This window comes from Balaenoptera ricei, chromosome 1 (genome assembly GCF_028023285.1).
Source record: "Balaenoptera ricei isolate mBalRic1 chromosome 1, mBalRic1.hap2, whole genome shotgun sequence".
NCBI lineage: Eukaryota > Metazoa > Chordata > Mammalia > Artiodactyla > Balaenopteridae > Balaenoptera > Balaenoptera ricei.
The window spans coordinates 7,648,395-7,666,049 of record NC_082639.1 but is presented as its reverse complement, the minus strand read 5'-3'; the positions used below and the strand labels follow the sequence as shown (position 1 = coordinate 7,666,049).

At 43.6% G+C, this 17,655-nt stretch overlaps 2 protein-coding genes across 6 annotated transcripts in view; both read right to left on the bottom strand.

The window, feature by feature from the left end:
* The window catches only part of KIF1B (kinesin family member 1B), a 327,303-nt gene that overhangs the window by 245,800 nt on the left and 63,848 nt on the right, over window positions 1–17,655 (bottom strand). The window lies entirely within an intron of this gene.
* The window catches only part of UBE4B (ubiquitination factor E4B), a 112,375-nt gene that overhangs the window by 74,784 nt on the left and 19,936 nt on the right, over window positions 1–17,655 (bottom strand). For all 4 annotated transcript variants that reach the window (XM_059912614.1, XM_059912622.1, XM_059912631.1 and 1 more), the window contains one exon: window positions 7,498–7,684. In XM_059912614.1, the coding sequence (XP_059768597.1) occupies window positions 7,498–7,684 (187 nt within the window). The remainder of the gene's footprint in view (window positions 1–7,497; window positions 7,685–17,655) is intronic.

Sequence of the window (17,655 nt, the reverse complement as noted above, 5' to 3'; positions counted from 1 at the left end):
ACTTGAGTTATCACTTGTAGCTGAAACAACTATCAAGTGGATGAAACTTTAACCCTCCCAGCATCCCAAGAAAGTCCACTTGCCACCCTTTCAATTCCCTCTTCGTTAAAGACTTTATCCATGCCTGACAGGTTTTTTTTTTTTTTAATTTAAAATCTTTCTTTTTTTTTTTTTTTAAACCCATTATTTACTTTGTTTATTTATTTATTTATTTATTTTTGGCTGTGTTAGGTCTTTGTTCCTGTGCTAGGGCTTTCTCTAGTTGTGGGGCCGCTCTTCATTGCGGTGCGTGGGCCTCTCACTATCACGGCCTCTCTTGTTGCGGAGCACAGGCTCCAGACGCGCAGACTCAGTAATTGTGGCTCATGGGCCTAGTTGCTCCGTGGCATGTGGGATCTTCCCAGACCAGGGCTCGAACCTGTGTCCCCTGCATTGGCAGGCAGACCCTCAACCACTGTGCCACCAGGAAAGCCCTGACAGCAGGTTTTAACATGGACCTGTTTTTTTGTTTGTTTGTTTGTTTTTTTAATTTTTAATTTTTTTTGGCTGTGTTGGGTCTTCATTGCTGCGCGTGGGCTTTCTCTAGTTGCTGCGAGCGGGGGCTACTCTTCGTTGCAGTGCGTGGGCTCCTCATTGCTGTGGCTTCTCTTGTTGCAGAGCACGGGCCCTAGAGTGTGTGGGCTTCAGTAGTTGCAGCACGCAGGCTTAGTAGTTGCGGTGCGCGGGTTCTAGGGCACACGGGCTTCAGTAGTTGTGGTGCAGGATCTGTAGTTGTGGCTCACTGGCTCTAGAGAGCAGGCTCAGTAGTTGTGGCGCACGGGCTTAGTTGCTCTGCGGCATGTGGGATCTTCCCGGACCAGGGATCGAACCTGTGACCCTAGCATTGGTAGGCGGATTCTTAACCACTGCACCACCAGGGAAGTCCCAGACCTGTTTATTAAAACTTTTGCAGGACTCAGGAGGGAAAGAGAAACTAAATTTTTACTATTCATAAGTAGATTCAAGTAAAATACCAAAAGCATCTGAGAATTTTGATGTAGTAGTGAGAATTTTGAAACAAGCTTAGAGAAGACAGTAAAACTTTAAATCATTAATTCCAGTGTAACCCAAAATAAGTCCTCAATAAATATTTGTTGAAGGACTAAATAACAGAGCATCAACAATGTCCTGAAGAGAATATAATTTTACCTACCACACTGAAAGGACTGACAAATTTTAATAAAATAATAAAGTTCAACAATTTTTATGGGATATCAATTTAGCAGCTTTTAAATCTCCACCTTATAAAAACCAGTTCTAAAATTAAATTGATAATTACAATAAGTTGTTTAAGTAACTATACTTGTAACATAGGGTGCTACGCTATACTATGTATACAATAACCCTATAGTAATAGAGTGCCAGAGTATATCATATAGTATAATATACTGTATTTGCAATATTTTTATAAGACAGCAAGAATATCATCTGAATTCTTTTTTTCCTCAACCCTCCATATGATCTTCACAAGGCTCAAGTGGGGCAATTCTCCCCAGAATTTATTATGTCTACCAGTGTTCCCCAATCTCTACAAACCATCTAGAATCTAGGAGGGACCCCACTTCTTTCTTTTTATTTATTTATTTGGCTGTGTTGGGTCTTCATTGATGCACATGGGCTTTCTCTAGGTGCAACAAGCGAGGGCTACTCTTTCGTTGCGGTGCGCGGGCCTCTCATTGCAGCGGCTTCTCCCGTTGCGGAGCGCGGGCTCTAGGCGTGCGGGCCTCAGCAGTTGTGGCACGCAGGCTCAGCAGTTGTGGCGCACGGACTTAGTTGCTCCACGGCATGTGGGATCTTCCCAGACCAGGGCTCGAACCCATGTCCTCTGCATTGGCAGGCAGACTCCAGCCACTGTGTCCCCATGGGAGCCCCCCACTTCTTTCTTAAACTTAAAAAAACGGAGGGTCTCTTTGACTTTATCTAGAATCGATATAAATTAAATACTGTAACTAAAATCAAATCAAAACAACAGTACAAAATATCACTTTGGGGACTCCCTTGGTGGCAAAGTGGTTAAGAATCCACCTGCCAATGCAGAGGACACGGGTTCGAGCCCTGGTCCGGAAAGATCCCACATGCTGCGGAGCAACTAAGCCCATGTGCCACAACTACTGAGCCTGCGCTCTAGAGCCCGTGTGCCACAACTACTGAAGCCCGCGCTCCTGGAGCCCATGCTCCGCAACAAGAGAAGCCACCGCAATGAGAAGCCCGCGCACCACAACAAAGTGTAGCCGCTCGCCGCAACTAGAGAAAGCCCGAGCACAGCAACGAAGACCCAACGCAGCCAATAAATAAACAAATTAAATTAAAAAAAAAAAAAAAAGAAAAAGCTGGGACTAGATGGGAGAAACAACTTGTAGGACTCACTACAGCTTCCCAACCCTTGCTTTAGTTACTTGTAACTGAAAGCATCTCAATTAAGAAGGCCGCCAGGTGACTGCCAAGTCACTCCCGGATGAGGACCTCCTTCCCATGGGTGGCAGCCCACCCAGTATTTGTCTCTGTTAGAAAGCACATCATTCTGGAACAGAAGTCATCCCTTCATGCTCAGTGGATAATGAAGCTACCCACTGGCCCTATTTTTACCATCTAGGACCAAAGGAGGCAAGCATAAGCCGTCCTCCTCCTCATGACGTTTCACATTGTTTTCATGGAAAGCTATCACAACCTCCTGAGATTTCTTTTGTTTGAACTACACGTGCCTATGTTGTTTTGGTCATTTGCTCTTGCAATCCACTTACTGATTCAACAGATCTTTATTCGGTGCCCACCAGGTGGCATGCACTGTTAAGGCACTGGGCACGCAGCAGTGAATAAAACGGACACAAGTCCCTGCCCCGCGGAGCTTATACTCTAGCAGAGGAAGCAGAGAAACCAGGATATACAAGAAATATACATGCTATGTCAGCTGGTGACAGGAGCTCGAAGAAAAAGTGTCTATGTCAGATAGAGGTTGCACTTTTAGACAAGGCGGCCAGAGAAAGCCTTTTTGAGAAAGTGACACTTGGATAAACAACTGAAGAGCTGAACGAAAAAGCCATGTGGATTTTAGGGTAGGAGCATTCTGGGCGAAGAAATAGCAAATACAAAGGCCCCCACTAGGTACCATGCCTGGCATGTTCCAGGAACAGAGGGGAAGCCAGTATGGCTGGAGCAGAGGGAGCGAGGAGGGCAGTGAGGGAGGAGGGCAGGGCCGGGGCAGGGCCAGGTCACACGTGGCCCCGCGTCCAGGTGAGGACTCTTTCATTCTGAGCGAGGCCAGGAGCCAACAGAAAATGATGTGACCTGTCTTACGAGGGGTTCGTTTTCTATTTTGTTTTGTTTAAACTTGTTTATTTAATAGATCCCTGAAAATCTGTTTATCCAACCTGCCAAGAGCATGGCTAATAACATCTACCTATTTATGATGATGAATAATGATGATTACATGAGAAACATAATCGGGACTGAACAGCATAGAGGGGCGCTGCCAAGAGCTAACCATCCAGGGCCGCCCGAGTCTGTTGGTTTGTGACGGTAACTATCCTGCTTGCTGTAAAAAATAACGCTGCTCTCACACAATATGCTGTACTTATGCTTTAGTGGGATGCAGTATGGCTCTACACCGAGAACAGACTGAGGTGAAGCGAGGGTAGGCGTGGAGGGACCAGTCTGGAGCCCACTCCAGGAATCCAGGCAAGATATGCTAGTGCCTTGAACCTGGAGAGGTGGTGAGATGAGAAGCGATGGTGAGAATGGGGTCTGGTTCTAAATTCTGCCGACAGACCTCGAGCTGGGGTCGGCAAGCTTCAGTCCACAGGCCACACTTACCTATTTTTGTAAACAGAGTTTTATTGGAACACAGCAATGATCATTAGTTTACGTATTGCCTATGGCTGCTTCTGTGCTACGGGGCAGAGAAGAATATTTGTGACAGAGACGGCAGAGCCTGCAGAGCCAAAAATATTTACTATCTGGCCCTTTAGAGAAAGAGTGTGCTGACCCCCGATCTAGAATATGAGGTAAAAAGAAGAGAGAATGTTTTAGGCTTAAGTAGCTAGAAAAAAAAAAAAGTTGTCATTTATTGAGAAGGGGTCCTAGGAAAAGATAAGATGTAAGGAAATATCAGGAACTCGATTTTGGATGTGTTACCTGTGAGATGTGTATTAGATGATGTATGAGTCTGAGGTTCAAAGAACAGGCCTGAGCTGGAGACATAAACTTAGGCATCATCAGATTAGAAATATTAATTAAACCCAGGAAGCTGGATAAAATCAGTAAGAGAATAGGTATAGATGGAGAGGACAAGAGGTTAACTGAGTCCTGGAACCCTGACACTTCGAAGCCAGGGAAACGAAAAAGACTCACACAAAGAGCTAAGAAGGAACAGATGGACACAGGATGAACCCCAGGAGCGTGATGCTCTGGGGCCGAACGGAGAAAGCACTTCAAGGAGAATAAGGCCAAAGCCACGTCGCGTGGGGCTGACAAGTCAGATCAGACAGTGACTCAGAGCAGACCACGGGAGGCCTCACCTGAGGTACAAGGACAGAAGGAGGAGACTGAGGACAGGCAACTCTTTCCCGGAGTTCTGTTGTGAAGGGGTGCAGAGATGTGGGGTGGAAGCCAGCAGGGTATATGAGATCGAGAGAGTTCCTTTCTATTTACTCCCAAGAGGGGAGAAGGAACAGCATGTACAATGGCTGTTAAAAGAAAAAATAAAAGGTTTCCACTTGAGATGGAAAACCAGATGAAGCAGGAGAGAGACAGGCACTGCTGGAGCAACGGCTCTGGGTAGGTGAGAGGAGGTGGGACCCACGGTGTAGCCTGCAGTTAGGGCAGGGACAGTTCAAGCCTAACAAGAACTGGCCACACATTCGAGTAGGTGGGTGGAGGCATGATCGAAGCTTAAGGAGGTAAGTTCCCTTCTGCCTGCATCTGTTTTCTCCACGAAATAGGCAGGCAGGCCACCAGCTGAGAGTGTACATGGAGAATGAGGTGTCACAGAGTGGAAGAGAAGGTATGAAATAGACTGTGGGAGAGTGAACCAGGAAATACGGTATAACTACCTGCTCGTATTAAGGGTCCACTTGAGTTTGTGATCATGAGTCTGAGATGAGACAGCTAGTATGGTTTTTCTCTAGCCTTATTCCACGGCAAGAGACCAAGAATAGGAGGGGAATGGGATTTAAAACGAGGATCATGGTTTAACCAAGCGAGTAAGACAAAGCGAGAGAGAGAGGCCAGAGAGGGAGTGACAGTAGTGACTGACGATGGAATTTCCACAGGGTGAGGAGGGAAGTGAGAATACGAGGGGAGGAAAAAGCAAAGAAAGTGATGGGTCAATGGACTGTAGCCCCGAGGGAACCCTCAGGACTTGGGCACAGAGGGCTGAGCTAGAAAGCTGAAGGTGGTGATCAGAAAATCACTGAGATTGAAAGATCTAGAGCCTGACCATGGCAGTGAGTGGGTGGAGTCCGGTGGAAGAAAAGGTCGCTGAAGGAGAGGAGCTCAAGAAACGGAGAGGTCGGAGTGCTGGAAGCATCATCCGTGTGGCTACTGACATCATCATGAATTAAGACAGAAATGGTATTGGAGAGACAGACAGTGGACAGAACTGTGGGTGGCGATTCACAGGATAAGCCACAACAAGCTAGAGGAGTGGGGAATACCATTTGGTGACACAAGATTGAAACCGATGTGTTTTTAGGGTGGAGGAAGAATGGTCTAGAAGAAGAAATGAGAACGCGACAGAGGAGGAGCACAAATCCAGCGAGAGCCCCAAGGGGAAGGGATGTTCACAGAGCAGAATTCTGCTGGTGACAGAGCAGGAGGATTTCAGAATTTGAGGAGGTGGCGAGGTGGGGTGGGAAAGGTGCATGTAACACACCAGGTAATGATTAGAGCCTGTGAGATGAGGGATGAGGACGTGGGAGACCAGGTGGCTGACATGAGCGGGGATAAGGGGCATGCCGAGATTATTCCTGGTGGTCCCAAAGAGACGCCGTGCTGTGGCTGGGAGGGTGGAGGAGCTTGCCAGGAGCAGGCAGAGTTCTGGGTCTCCTGCCTGACCTTTGCTGATGCAGTGAAATTTTAAGCCCCTCCCCATGCCACTAGCTCTTCCCTGGACAACTTCCAGCATTCCGGGTGGGGTCTGATCACGGTGAGACAAGCAGCCCTGCTGGTAGCACAGCTTCCAAGGAAAAGAAGAAAACACAATTGGAATCCTGAACCCACCTCCTGTTAGAAGACCATCACGCCTTCTCCAAGCAGTGTACACAGGAAACGTTTCAGGCACAGGCGTAGTTTACTACTAACTGGTGTTTTGGCCTGAACCTCTCTCACTTTTATAATTAACAGATTTTTTTTTTTTTAAACATCTTTATTGGAGTATAATTGTTTTACAGTGGTGTGTTGATTTCTGCTTTATAACAAAGTGAATCAGTTATACATATGTGGGAGGGAGGGAGATGCAAGAGGGAAGAGATATGGGAACATATGTATAATTAACAGATTTATGTAGACGCATTTATATTTGCATGGGGAGAAGCCTACAATGATGCCTAACAAGAGTTACAGTAACAAACTCTGCAGATACTTTAAACTGACAAGTTATCCTAGACCATGAAGACAGATTATTCCGAGGTGACAAAGGGAGAGTGCATGAAATGACTGCAGAGCTGACAATCATATATTTCATTATTAGGTGATATGATGATCAACGCAGGTCTCTTCGCATCTGCATTTCCCTAATTAAAATCTTAATTATTAAAATAATTATAATGGTAATAATGATTATGTTTGATAGAAAAGTTCACTGAGTGAAAAGACAGATTTTCAAACATACAGTATGAGTCAATATCAGCATTTCCCACCAAAGATAGTCCTGGATATCAACTATGAGCTCATTAATTATAAAGAAATAAACCTTTACGATAGTTAAACAATTGTCAATGAGACAGATAGAAAACATCACATCAGGTGAACTTTTATACCCTGAAATTTTAGAGAGTTCTATGGCAATGCAGAATGAAGACAAGGAAATCCATAATCAGAGGCTTGTCATTTTGACCATTAGTTCAATCTTGCATTTTCAGATTATTTTATCTTAAAAAAAAAGCATCAACCAAACTCATGAAGTCAGCAGAACCAAATTTAGTCTTAATCTCCTTGCCATCAGAGATAAAGACCTGACCCTGTTTGAAAAAAAAGATGAAAGTTATAGAAAGGAAAACAAGTAGCTTCAACAGATCACTATCAAAATGAACAGACATTAACAAAACACACTCTAATGATCTTAATCTTTACTGCTTGCAGGATTTTAAAAAGTTGCTGTTCAAGTCAGCAATTGTTCAGTTCATTTTACCCTGTTGTTCAATTCATTGTATGTTGTTGTGGAAACGTCACAACTGTAAGGGTAATAGCAAGCTTACAGTTGTGGGAACTATAAATGTGTCCAGGTGTGAAGGTAAGGCTTACCTGATGCACCTATGGGGGAGGTAGCTGGGGTCATGTTGTGGACATTGAGACCAAGACTCTGGGACGGGCCTGGGGCTGATGCCGCTATAGGAGGTCCCGGAGGGTTCTCCCTCTGGGGAGAGGTGAGCGGGGTGGTTGGCTGGGAGGTCTGTCCACCAGCAAGTCGTGCAAGGCGCCTCCGTCGGATCTACAATGAGAGCAAAAGGGCATTTGATAACTAAACAGCAGAAACACAATTCTGCCAAAGAATAACAACATTAATGTTATCAATAAGCATACCAGAGTTGAACAACTAAATATGCCTTGAGAAAAAAGTACTCATTCGAGACAAGTGATAACTCTGTGTACCAGTATTTTCATAAGCTACCACCTCACATTTTAGAAACTGAATCTTTTTTTTTTTTTTTTTTTTTTGGCCACACCACACAGCTGTGGGATCTTAGTTCCCTGATCAGGGACTGAACCCAGGCCCTCGGCAGTGAGAGCTCGGAGTCCTAACCACTGGACCACCAGGGAAGTCCCTAAAACCTGCATCTTAATCACCTCACCACCTCTGTTTATTGAATCTTCTTGAGTGACACTGTGAATTTATAATAAGCATACAACACTTTTGAACACACTAAAGCTTGTTGTTATTGTAATAAAACTATATAAATTTGGTCATATTAAGTAGGTAGGATATAAAATAAATTTAAGTCACTAAAACAGTGAAAGTAACAAAAGTTATACTAGGACAAATTTTACTCTCACTTTCAAGAACAAAATGATTAGATTTTTCTTACTTAATTTCAATAAAAATATAATCAACAACTTCTTCCTTATAATGACATCTCAGAGTTATCAAGTGATTACAGATATGTACCACAAAATCCCAGTGGATCACAGAAATGTTTTCCCCACATTTTGACAGCCATTAATTCATAACCAGGCAATAAACTCTGAGCACCTGCCCTCCCAGGCAGTGGGCACACGTAACAATTACGATAAAGCTTCTGGCCCTAAGTAGGCATCAAAGAAGCAAACCAACTAGGCGGCTCACACTCTTTCCATTACGAATAAGTTAAATGAAAAAGTTAAATTACGACAAATGCTAACTGGGACGGACCTCGTCTGAACTAAGAATCTATCTGTCATTCTAACATTGTTGGAAATCTGCTCCTTCTATTGTTCAGACAACAAGAACATCCTGATTCTTGACCCCAAAGTTCAGAAGCCCCTCCCTGTCCCCCTGCTGTAAATACATCTATCGATGAATTTATACAAAATCCTTAAGTTGTTTGGTCACAAAAAAAAAACTTGTATACATTATTTACTGTTGTGATTAGATCTACACAAAGTTGTCTTTTCACTGTCTGTGTTTTGTTAACGTGAAATTAAATTGTAGTTATAAGTAAAAGTTGGCTGCCTAGGGAACAATAATTGTATATTCAGTTTAACAGAAATAAAAGAATATGTGTCTTTAAAAAAAAAAAAAACACCTCACTGAAAGAAGCTAACAAAGTCATTCTCTCAGGAACACTTCACTGGGGCGGTGGGGGGAGAGGGGGACCAGAAACACCACCCCCAACCTCTTCCCAGCGCAATTACCAAGCCAGAGACCCAGGGTCTGTGTTCCCAGCTTCTCTGCTGCCCTTCACCTCCTCAAACGCAGACAACTTACCACCAAGTCCTGTTTCTTCCGCTGGAGTCCACCCTCCCCGCTCAGCCCCTCTGCCACCACCCTCTTCAGGCCACCACCCTCTCTCACCAGGACCTCTGCAAAAGCTTCCTAATGGATATGCCTGGGTCCACTCTGGCCTGGTGAGACCCCATCCGCCTTTCTTTAAACACTTTCAAAGCTTTAGACTTCTGAAATGCAAATCAAAACCACAATGAGCTAATACCTCACACCCATTAGGATGGCTACTATCAAAAAAAACAAACAAAAACCCATAAAATAACAACTATTAGCAAGGGTGTAGAGAAACTGGAACCCTTGTACACTGTTGGTGGGAATGTAAAATGGTGCAGCCACTATGGAAAACAGTATGGCAGTTCCTTAAGAAATTAAACATAGAATTACCATTTGATCCAGTAATTCCATTCATAGGTATATACCCAAAAGACCTGAAAGCAGGGACTCGAACATGTATTTGTTTACCCATGTTCTAGTAAAATTATTTCCAAAAGCCAAAAGGTGGAAGCAAGCCAGATGTCTATCAATAGATAAATGGATAAATAAAATGTGCTCTAAACATAAATGGAGTATTATTCAACCTTAAAAAGGAAATTCTGACTGCAACACGATGAGCCCCGAGCACTTTATGCTAAGTGAAATAAGGTAGTCACAAAAAGACAAATACTGTATGATTCCACTTACACGAGGCACCTAGACTAGTCAAATCCATAGAGGCAGAAAGTAGAATGCTGGTTGCCAAGAGCTACGGAGATGTTTTTTTTAATCTAAGTATAGAATAAAATCTTAAATAGTAAGAAAGCATGTATCACCTAGATTCCTCTGCAACCCATTCTCCACACAGCAATCACAGTAATTCTTTAAAAACACAAATCACGAGGCTTCCCTGGTGGCGCAGTGGTGAAGAATCCGCCTGGCAATGCAGGCAACACGCGTTCGAGCCCTGGCCCGGGAAGATCCCACATGCCACGGAGCAACTAAGCCCATGCGCCACAACTACTGAGCCTGCGCTCTAAAGCCCACGAGCCACAACTACCGAGCCCATGTGCCACAACTGCTGAAGCCTGCGCGCCTACAGCCTGTGCTCCACAACAAGAGAAGCCACTGCAATGAGAAGCCCGTGCACTGCAAGGAAGAGTAGACCCCGCTCACCGCAACTAGAGAAAGCCCGCGTGCAGCAACGAAGACCCAACACAGCCAAAAAAAAAAAAAAAAAAAAAAAGCCAGACATGAAGAAGCAAAGACTGCATGATTCCATTTTGATAAATTTCAAAAACAAGAAAAACTAAACTGTAACATTAGTCAGGATAGTGGTTACCTTTGGCAGGGGGTGTGGGGGTACAGGGAGAATGGCTGGGGGAGGCGTGAGCGGGCGTCTCCGGCACCAGTAATGGTCTTTTGTCTTTTTTAATGAGATGCTCATTTCACAGGTGTGTCCACTCTGTGACAATTCATTGGGTTGTACACTTACAACTATGGGTAGTGAGTTCATGGGTGTTCATCATATTACTCTTCATAACTTATACGTTAAATATAGTCTTTTACATGTTTCAAACAGGATATAATTTTAAAAAATAAATCCTACTTATCCCTCAAGGCCCACTGGAAATGCTACAGTCTTTATGAGGATTCTCCATTTTTAAAAATTTAGTGTAAATTAAAATACCTTACACAGACACTGTGCTTACCACCTGATACTGAAATTAAGGCAGTATTTTCATTTTTAAATGTGTTTGTATATACACACCAGTACAACAGAAGAGACTTTAAATTTTCAAGGAAACCAGCATTTGGGGATATGCTAGAAGTTAAGTTTCATTACTTTAGAGGCAGCTAAACTTACCCGTGCTTGACTTGAAATTCAAATGCAACCTTTACTACTAACTCAGTACCTAGGTAGGCTCACAACAAGTCGCCTAACCTCTCTGGGCTTCCAGTTCCAAATCTGTACAATGGGCATAAACAGTGCCTTCCTCAGAGAATTGTGAGAAAGCTACCACTTTGCCCTGTTCTCTAATTCATTTTATGTTCACAGCTCTTACCTGACCTACTACATATGTGATGATTCTTTTTTTTTTTTTAATTTATTTATTTATTTATTTTTTAGCTGCATTGGGTCTTCGTTGCTGTGCGTTGCTGGGCTTTCTCTAGTTGCGGTGAGCGGGGGCTACTCTTCGTTGAGGCGCGCGGGCTTCTCATTGCAGTGACTTCTCTTTTTGTGGAGCACGGGCTCTAGGCACGTGGGCTTCAGTAGTTGTGACATGCGGGCTCAGTAGTTGTGGCTCAGGGCTCAGTAGTTGTGGCTCAAGGGCTCTAGAGCGCAGGCTCAGTAGTCGTGGCACAGGGGCTTAGTTGCTCCGCAGCACGTGGGATCTTCCCGGACCAGGGCTCGAACCCGTGCCCCCTGCATTGGCAGGCGGATTCTTAACCAGTGCGCCACCAGGGAAGCCCTGTGATGTTTCTTTGTGTGTTGCGTGTTCACCATCCCCCTACTCTAAGTTTCTTCAGGCCCGGGCTTTTCTCAGTTTTTTCTCTGATGGCTCATCCATGCCTAGAAGAGTGCCTGGCACATAGTAGGTGCTCTTTAAATATTTGCTGAATGAATTAAAGAATAAATGAAAACTATCAGAAAACGCATTGCACATAAAATTTACTGTTTAGGGAATGATAATATTACCTTTGAAAAAGCACACACATTGCTTTTGAAAAAAATATGAAGCCACTTCAAATCTGGGTGCCAAGTTAAGCCTGAGGTGTTACATTCAGATGTCCTCCTCAGTGATATAAACATAGAATAAATGTCCTGACTCACTGCAATACGGGCTTGAAGGAAATTTTCCAAGAAGAAAGATTTCCACCGTGCTGGTACTCCCCAATCCCTCCCCACCACCACTCCACAAACACAGGTTTAAAAAAAAAGAAGAAGAATCAAGACCTTGTGAAATATACTGTGGACCAGGAAGAGAGATGGAGGAGTGAAGTAAGGAAAAGAGACAGGTCCACGCATAACATGAGCTGGTAGGAGGAGACTGGCAGAACCTGTCCTGACCCCCCCATCTTAAAAACCTGCTGGGAAGGGAAGAAACAGCCATGGATGGGGCAGTGCTCTGGGCGGCCCCGCTGCAATGCTCTCAGTAGAAGACAGTGCCCTTCAGTGGACTGACCACTTTCCACCATGGTGGTGGCTTTGAACCAGCTTAGCAGCCTGAGGACCCTGGGAATTTCTGGACTGGAGAATCCCAAGAGAATGGCTTTGAGCAATCGCAGGTATGAAGGCCTACCTAATTAATTTGACTAAGAGACGTGACCTCACTTTCATCACAAGCAGAACGTATGAGACACAAACTAAAAATAGTCCCGACACACCAAAATATTATTAAACGTTTTTCTCTTTGCCTACTCTATACATAAGCAGGTAAGACTGGTAGAATGTCTTTTAAGTTAAGCGGAAGTCCTTTTTAAAAGAACTGTCTTCCTAGATGTCACAGAGAGAAAAAAACCAAGAGCATAAAAAAGGAACTTCCAATTCCTCAACTTACGTCCTAACCACAATTCAAACCCAAACATACTGATCATGAAATCTCATTCCTAGAGTTTTTCTTGTCTTGACTGTTTCAGTTCTTATTTCACAAACGACATTAAAATAGGGGTTTCCCGGGAATTCCCTGACGGTCCAGTGGTTAGGACTCAGCGCTTTCACTGCTGTGGGGGCCTGGGTTCCACTGCAGGGGGCACGGGTTCAATCCTTGGTCGGGGAACTAAGATCCTGCAAGCCACGCGGCGCAGCCGAAAAAATAATAATAGAATTTTAAAAGGATAAAAAATAAATAAAACAGAGGTTTCCCTGGAACTGTTTTATCTTGATGCAGCATTTCCTACCCTCACGTTTCTGACTAACTAAAAATAAATTCAAAACAGCCTCTGTTCAAAACAGCTAGGGCCATTGTGGTGACATGAGGCAGAAGCTAAGACAGGATGGGCCAAATTGCTCCTCCTATTTTTAGCGTTTGTGTGGGGAAAAATAAATCCAAAAGACCTTGTTTTAAATTTAGTAAACAGTCATTCTACAAAAGCATTTTACTTTTCCAAATTATTAAATTCTAAAATATTAAATTCCAACATAAAGAAAAACACTTTCAAATATTTACTCTTTGGGATGGTGTCCTTCTAGAGATATCTCCTGTTTTGATTATTATTGTAGGTTTTATTTTCTTTTTTAATAGCTGGTCACACCTAAAAGTTATAAAATGCTATGACAATTTCACAATATGCCTATATCTAAGCCCAACAATATATCTCAAAGTAAATACATTCAAATCTGAACACCACAGCTCTGTGATCTAAAATTCACAAGTTTCCTTTTTAAAATTCACAATTTTAAATTAATTTTCACTTAAAGCTCCAAAAGTCTTGTCACTTAAATCCCCCCCATTTAAAAAGAATATATTAAACTCAGTCTACCACTGTCACCCTATATACATGAGGCCAAAAATATGAAAAAGTGCTTTTTCTTTAAATCCTAACATTATAGCAAGAAGTGACTTAAGAATTTAAGTCAAAGATTTCAACTGAACACAAGTAAATGTCTCCTTACTTCTCAATACAATCCTATCATCTCCTCTCCTGCAAAGAGGAAGTGAATATGGCACTCAGATAATAAAGTTTTCTAGGTTAGTCACTGACAATGATTGATTCTTTGGGAGGCTGCTGCAAACTCTAAGACAAAAGAATAATTAACATTAACATCATTAACACGAACCAAACCCTTATCATGTGTCACATGCTGGCTCTAAGGGCTTCACGTATATAAACTTAGTTCATAATCCAAAGAGACGGTACATTTATCTTCCCATTTTACAGATGAGAAAGCTGAACTCAGAGAGGCTAAGCGACTTGCTCAAGGTCACACAGCTCAAGGTCACACAGCTAGAAAGCCAAAGAGTAGCCAGTCTAACTCCAGAGGGTACAATCTTACCCAAACCCCACTGATCTTTTACAGAAGAAAACCCCCTCTGAAGCTGCAGCGTCTTGCAGATGGAGGCAGCCTTACCTCCCTGATGACACGGTGCTTGTCCATTATCAGTTACGAATAAAGGAATGTATGCATAGAATGTTGGTATTTCAGATACTGTATTTATATTCTAACAACATTAGAATATTAGTAAACTCCCTCTTTGATGACTGTGTATTCTGAAACAAAGAATATTTCCATTTTCTGGTTTAAAATATATAGAGTATCGATAAATTAAACAGGAAAAAAATGACACTTTATGAACATAATCTTGCCCCCCAAATTCAGTCCTTTGGTGGTTTTTTTGTCTACTTTGCACCAGCCACGGTAGCAGGCACTAAAAGTAAGACAACACTGGGGTCATAAGCTCTATCCTTAAGGATTTCCAGAACCACTGGAGAAAGACATAGAAGAAAATCAACAATTATGATACAGCAAAATAAGGTCTGCACAAGATATAATGAGAGTAGAAAAGACACAAAGGAGAAGAGTGCAACTCTTCTCCTTTTTTTTTTTTAATAAATTTATTTTATGTATTTATTTTTGGCTGCATTGGGTCTTCTTTGCTGTGCGCGGGCTTTCTCTAGTTGCAGCGAGCGGGGGCTACTCTTTGTTGCGGTGCACGGGCTTCTCACTGCGGGGGCTTCTCTTGTTGCGAAGCACAGGCTCTAGGCACGCGGGCTTCAGTAGTTGTGGCACGTGGGCTCAGTAGTTGTGGCTTGTGGGCTCTAGAGCGCAGGCTCAGTAGTTGTGGCACACGGGCTTAGTTGCTCCACGGCATGTGGGATCTTCCCGGACCAGGGCTTGAACCCGTGTCCCCTGCATTGGCAGGCGGATTCTTTTTTTTTTTTTTTTTAATAAATTTATTTATTTATTTATTTATTTATGGCTGTGTTGGGTCTTCGTTTCTGTGCGAGGGCTTTCTCTAGTTGCGGCGAGCGGGGGCCACTCTTCATCGCGGTGCGCGGGCCTCTCACTATCGCGGCCTCTCTTGTTGCGGAGCACAGGCTCCAGACGTGCAGGCTCAGTAACTGTGGCTCACGGGCCTAGTCGCTCCGCGGCATGTGGGATCTTCCCAGACCAGGGCTCGAACCCGTGTCCCCTGCATTGGCAGGCAGATTCTCAACCACTGCGCCACCAGAGAAGCCCAGCAGGCGGATTCTTAACCCCTGCGCCACCTGGGAAGTCCCCTCTTCTCCTTTGATAATGGATGTTTGGGGCATCCATTATCACTTCATAGGGAGGTTACACATACACACATACATATATAATACATACATACATACGGAGCTTAGTCATGCCGTATCTTTTAAAGAAAACAATGTGTTTCCTATTCACTTCGATATCTCCTGCTCTTAAAAGGTATATTTTTATGTTATATGTATTTTACCACAGTATTTTTTTTAATTGAATTGAAAAAGCAGGTTGCAAAAGGGCACACACTGTGATTCCATTTGGGTATACTTACATTACAATAGGTATTAGTGCAAATGAAAATGGCAATGATTCATAATAAATTTCTATTTTTGCCCATCTTCCTTCTCCTTTCACACAATTTCTGACGAAGAGAATGAAACTATTATTATTTCCTACTATGTCTATAAAATCTGAAAACATTCAGATGCAAGTGCTGCTCTGCTCCAAATTGTCCTCACTCCAAGGACCCAGGATGACAAAGTAGCCTCTACAGGGAACACTCCCACTTGTCAAGGCAAAGGGAGAGGGGCGTGCACACTGGGTACAGGCCCAGAAGGGACCTATTCATTTCTGCTCACATCTCATTGGCCCAAACAAGTCACATGGCCACGCCTACAGCCAGTGGGGCTGAGAAGCATAACCTTCGGCCAGGAAGGGGCAGGGGATATCTTGACAGTAAAATAGTCTAGTGCAGCAGAGGCTCTTTTTTCTTCAGCAACACACTGTCCAGGTGTTGGGGGTCACTTCCTGTACTGCTGCCTCTTTCTCCCTAGCACATTCCTCTCTAAGACAACTGCCCAGTATCCCCTCCTCAGGTCTTTGCTCAAATGCTACCTTCTCAGTGAGGCCTTCCCTGGCCACCTCCTGTCCCCCATCTCTGCTTTATGGTTCTCTGTACTTTCAAACAGTTCAGTCAAAACCAACATGTAGGTTTACGTATGTATGTTTACATGCACACACACACACACACACACACACACACACACTTACATACTAAGTGAATACGGAAAAAGGCAGCGCTAACACATGATGATTCCATCCAGGTGACTCGATCGATCTTTCTGCAGATTTGAACATTTTCAGAATAAAAACTTGAGAGAAAAAATTACACCTACCAGCCCACCCGGCTTGGCTTTTCTCTAGCTGTGTTCAGCTGCACACAGTAGGCATGAAGTTGGAGCAGCCAGGGTTGCCCATGAGTATGAGACAGTGAGACAGAGGGAAGGCAATGCACAGTGTGTACAAGGGGCGATTACAATGAAGCACGAACCCAAGACAAAGGAAGCCCTGGCAGCGTTCGGATTCCAGGTTCCAGTTCCTTCCCGTGACCCAGCTATCTTTCTGTCCCTGGGTTCAGAAGGAGGACCCCTGTTATCCTTAAAATAAATCCCATTTTTTGCTTAAGCTGGATAAGCTGCTGTATTACTTACTGTGTACATGTTTATAAATACTCAATTCCCCAAAGACATGATCAATAGTTCGTGCACAGAATAACACCTGGCTTTTTTCACTATTAGGTTTTCAGGACTCAAAATCACTTTCGCTAACTATAGTAAGTCATTTCTGAATCAGCCCAAAGAGTAATTTTGAAAATCAAGCAACATACAAATTCTACAACATAACAAACACGCTGTGCACGTTACCTGACTAGAGTTTCTTCCTCAGGACAGGCAGGACTCAGCAAGCAAAGGGACACAGAGGAGCACTGGCAAAGGTGGGGAGGTTCTGTGAGAACACACAGTGTTTAGGGAATTCTGGGTTGCTTGTTAAGGATGCGTGTGAATGGCCAAAGCAAGACACAAGGCAGGAAAGACAGGCTGGGGCAAGCCCATGGTGAGCTCTGAATACCATCCGAAGACTGAACTTTTTCATGACGGCAAGGAAGAGATTTTGAAGGAGTGACTGGGTCAGATTTATCTTTTAAAACACATCACTCTAGTTACCATGCAGAGAATGGACTCAGGCAGGACAAAGCGAGCCTGGGCAAGGGGGACGCTGCAAGGGACAGTTCCAGGGATATTTAATGTGTATAATCAACAGAACTCGGTCATTATTTTGGAAGTGAGATGTGAGGAAGGGTGGAGAGTCTAGATTTCGGGCCAGGATACCTAAGTGGATGGTAAAATTCCTAAAACTGAGAATACAGAGGGAGGAGTTTTTAAGAAGAGAAGATGAGTTATGATTAGACTACTGGGTATGAGATGCCTGTAAGAATATCCAAACAGAAATGCCCTATAGGCAGCTGACATTTGTTTTATTTATGGTTATCATTTCC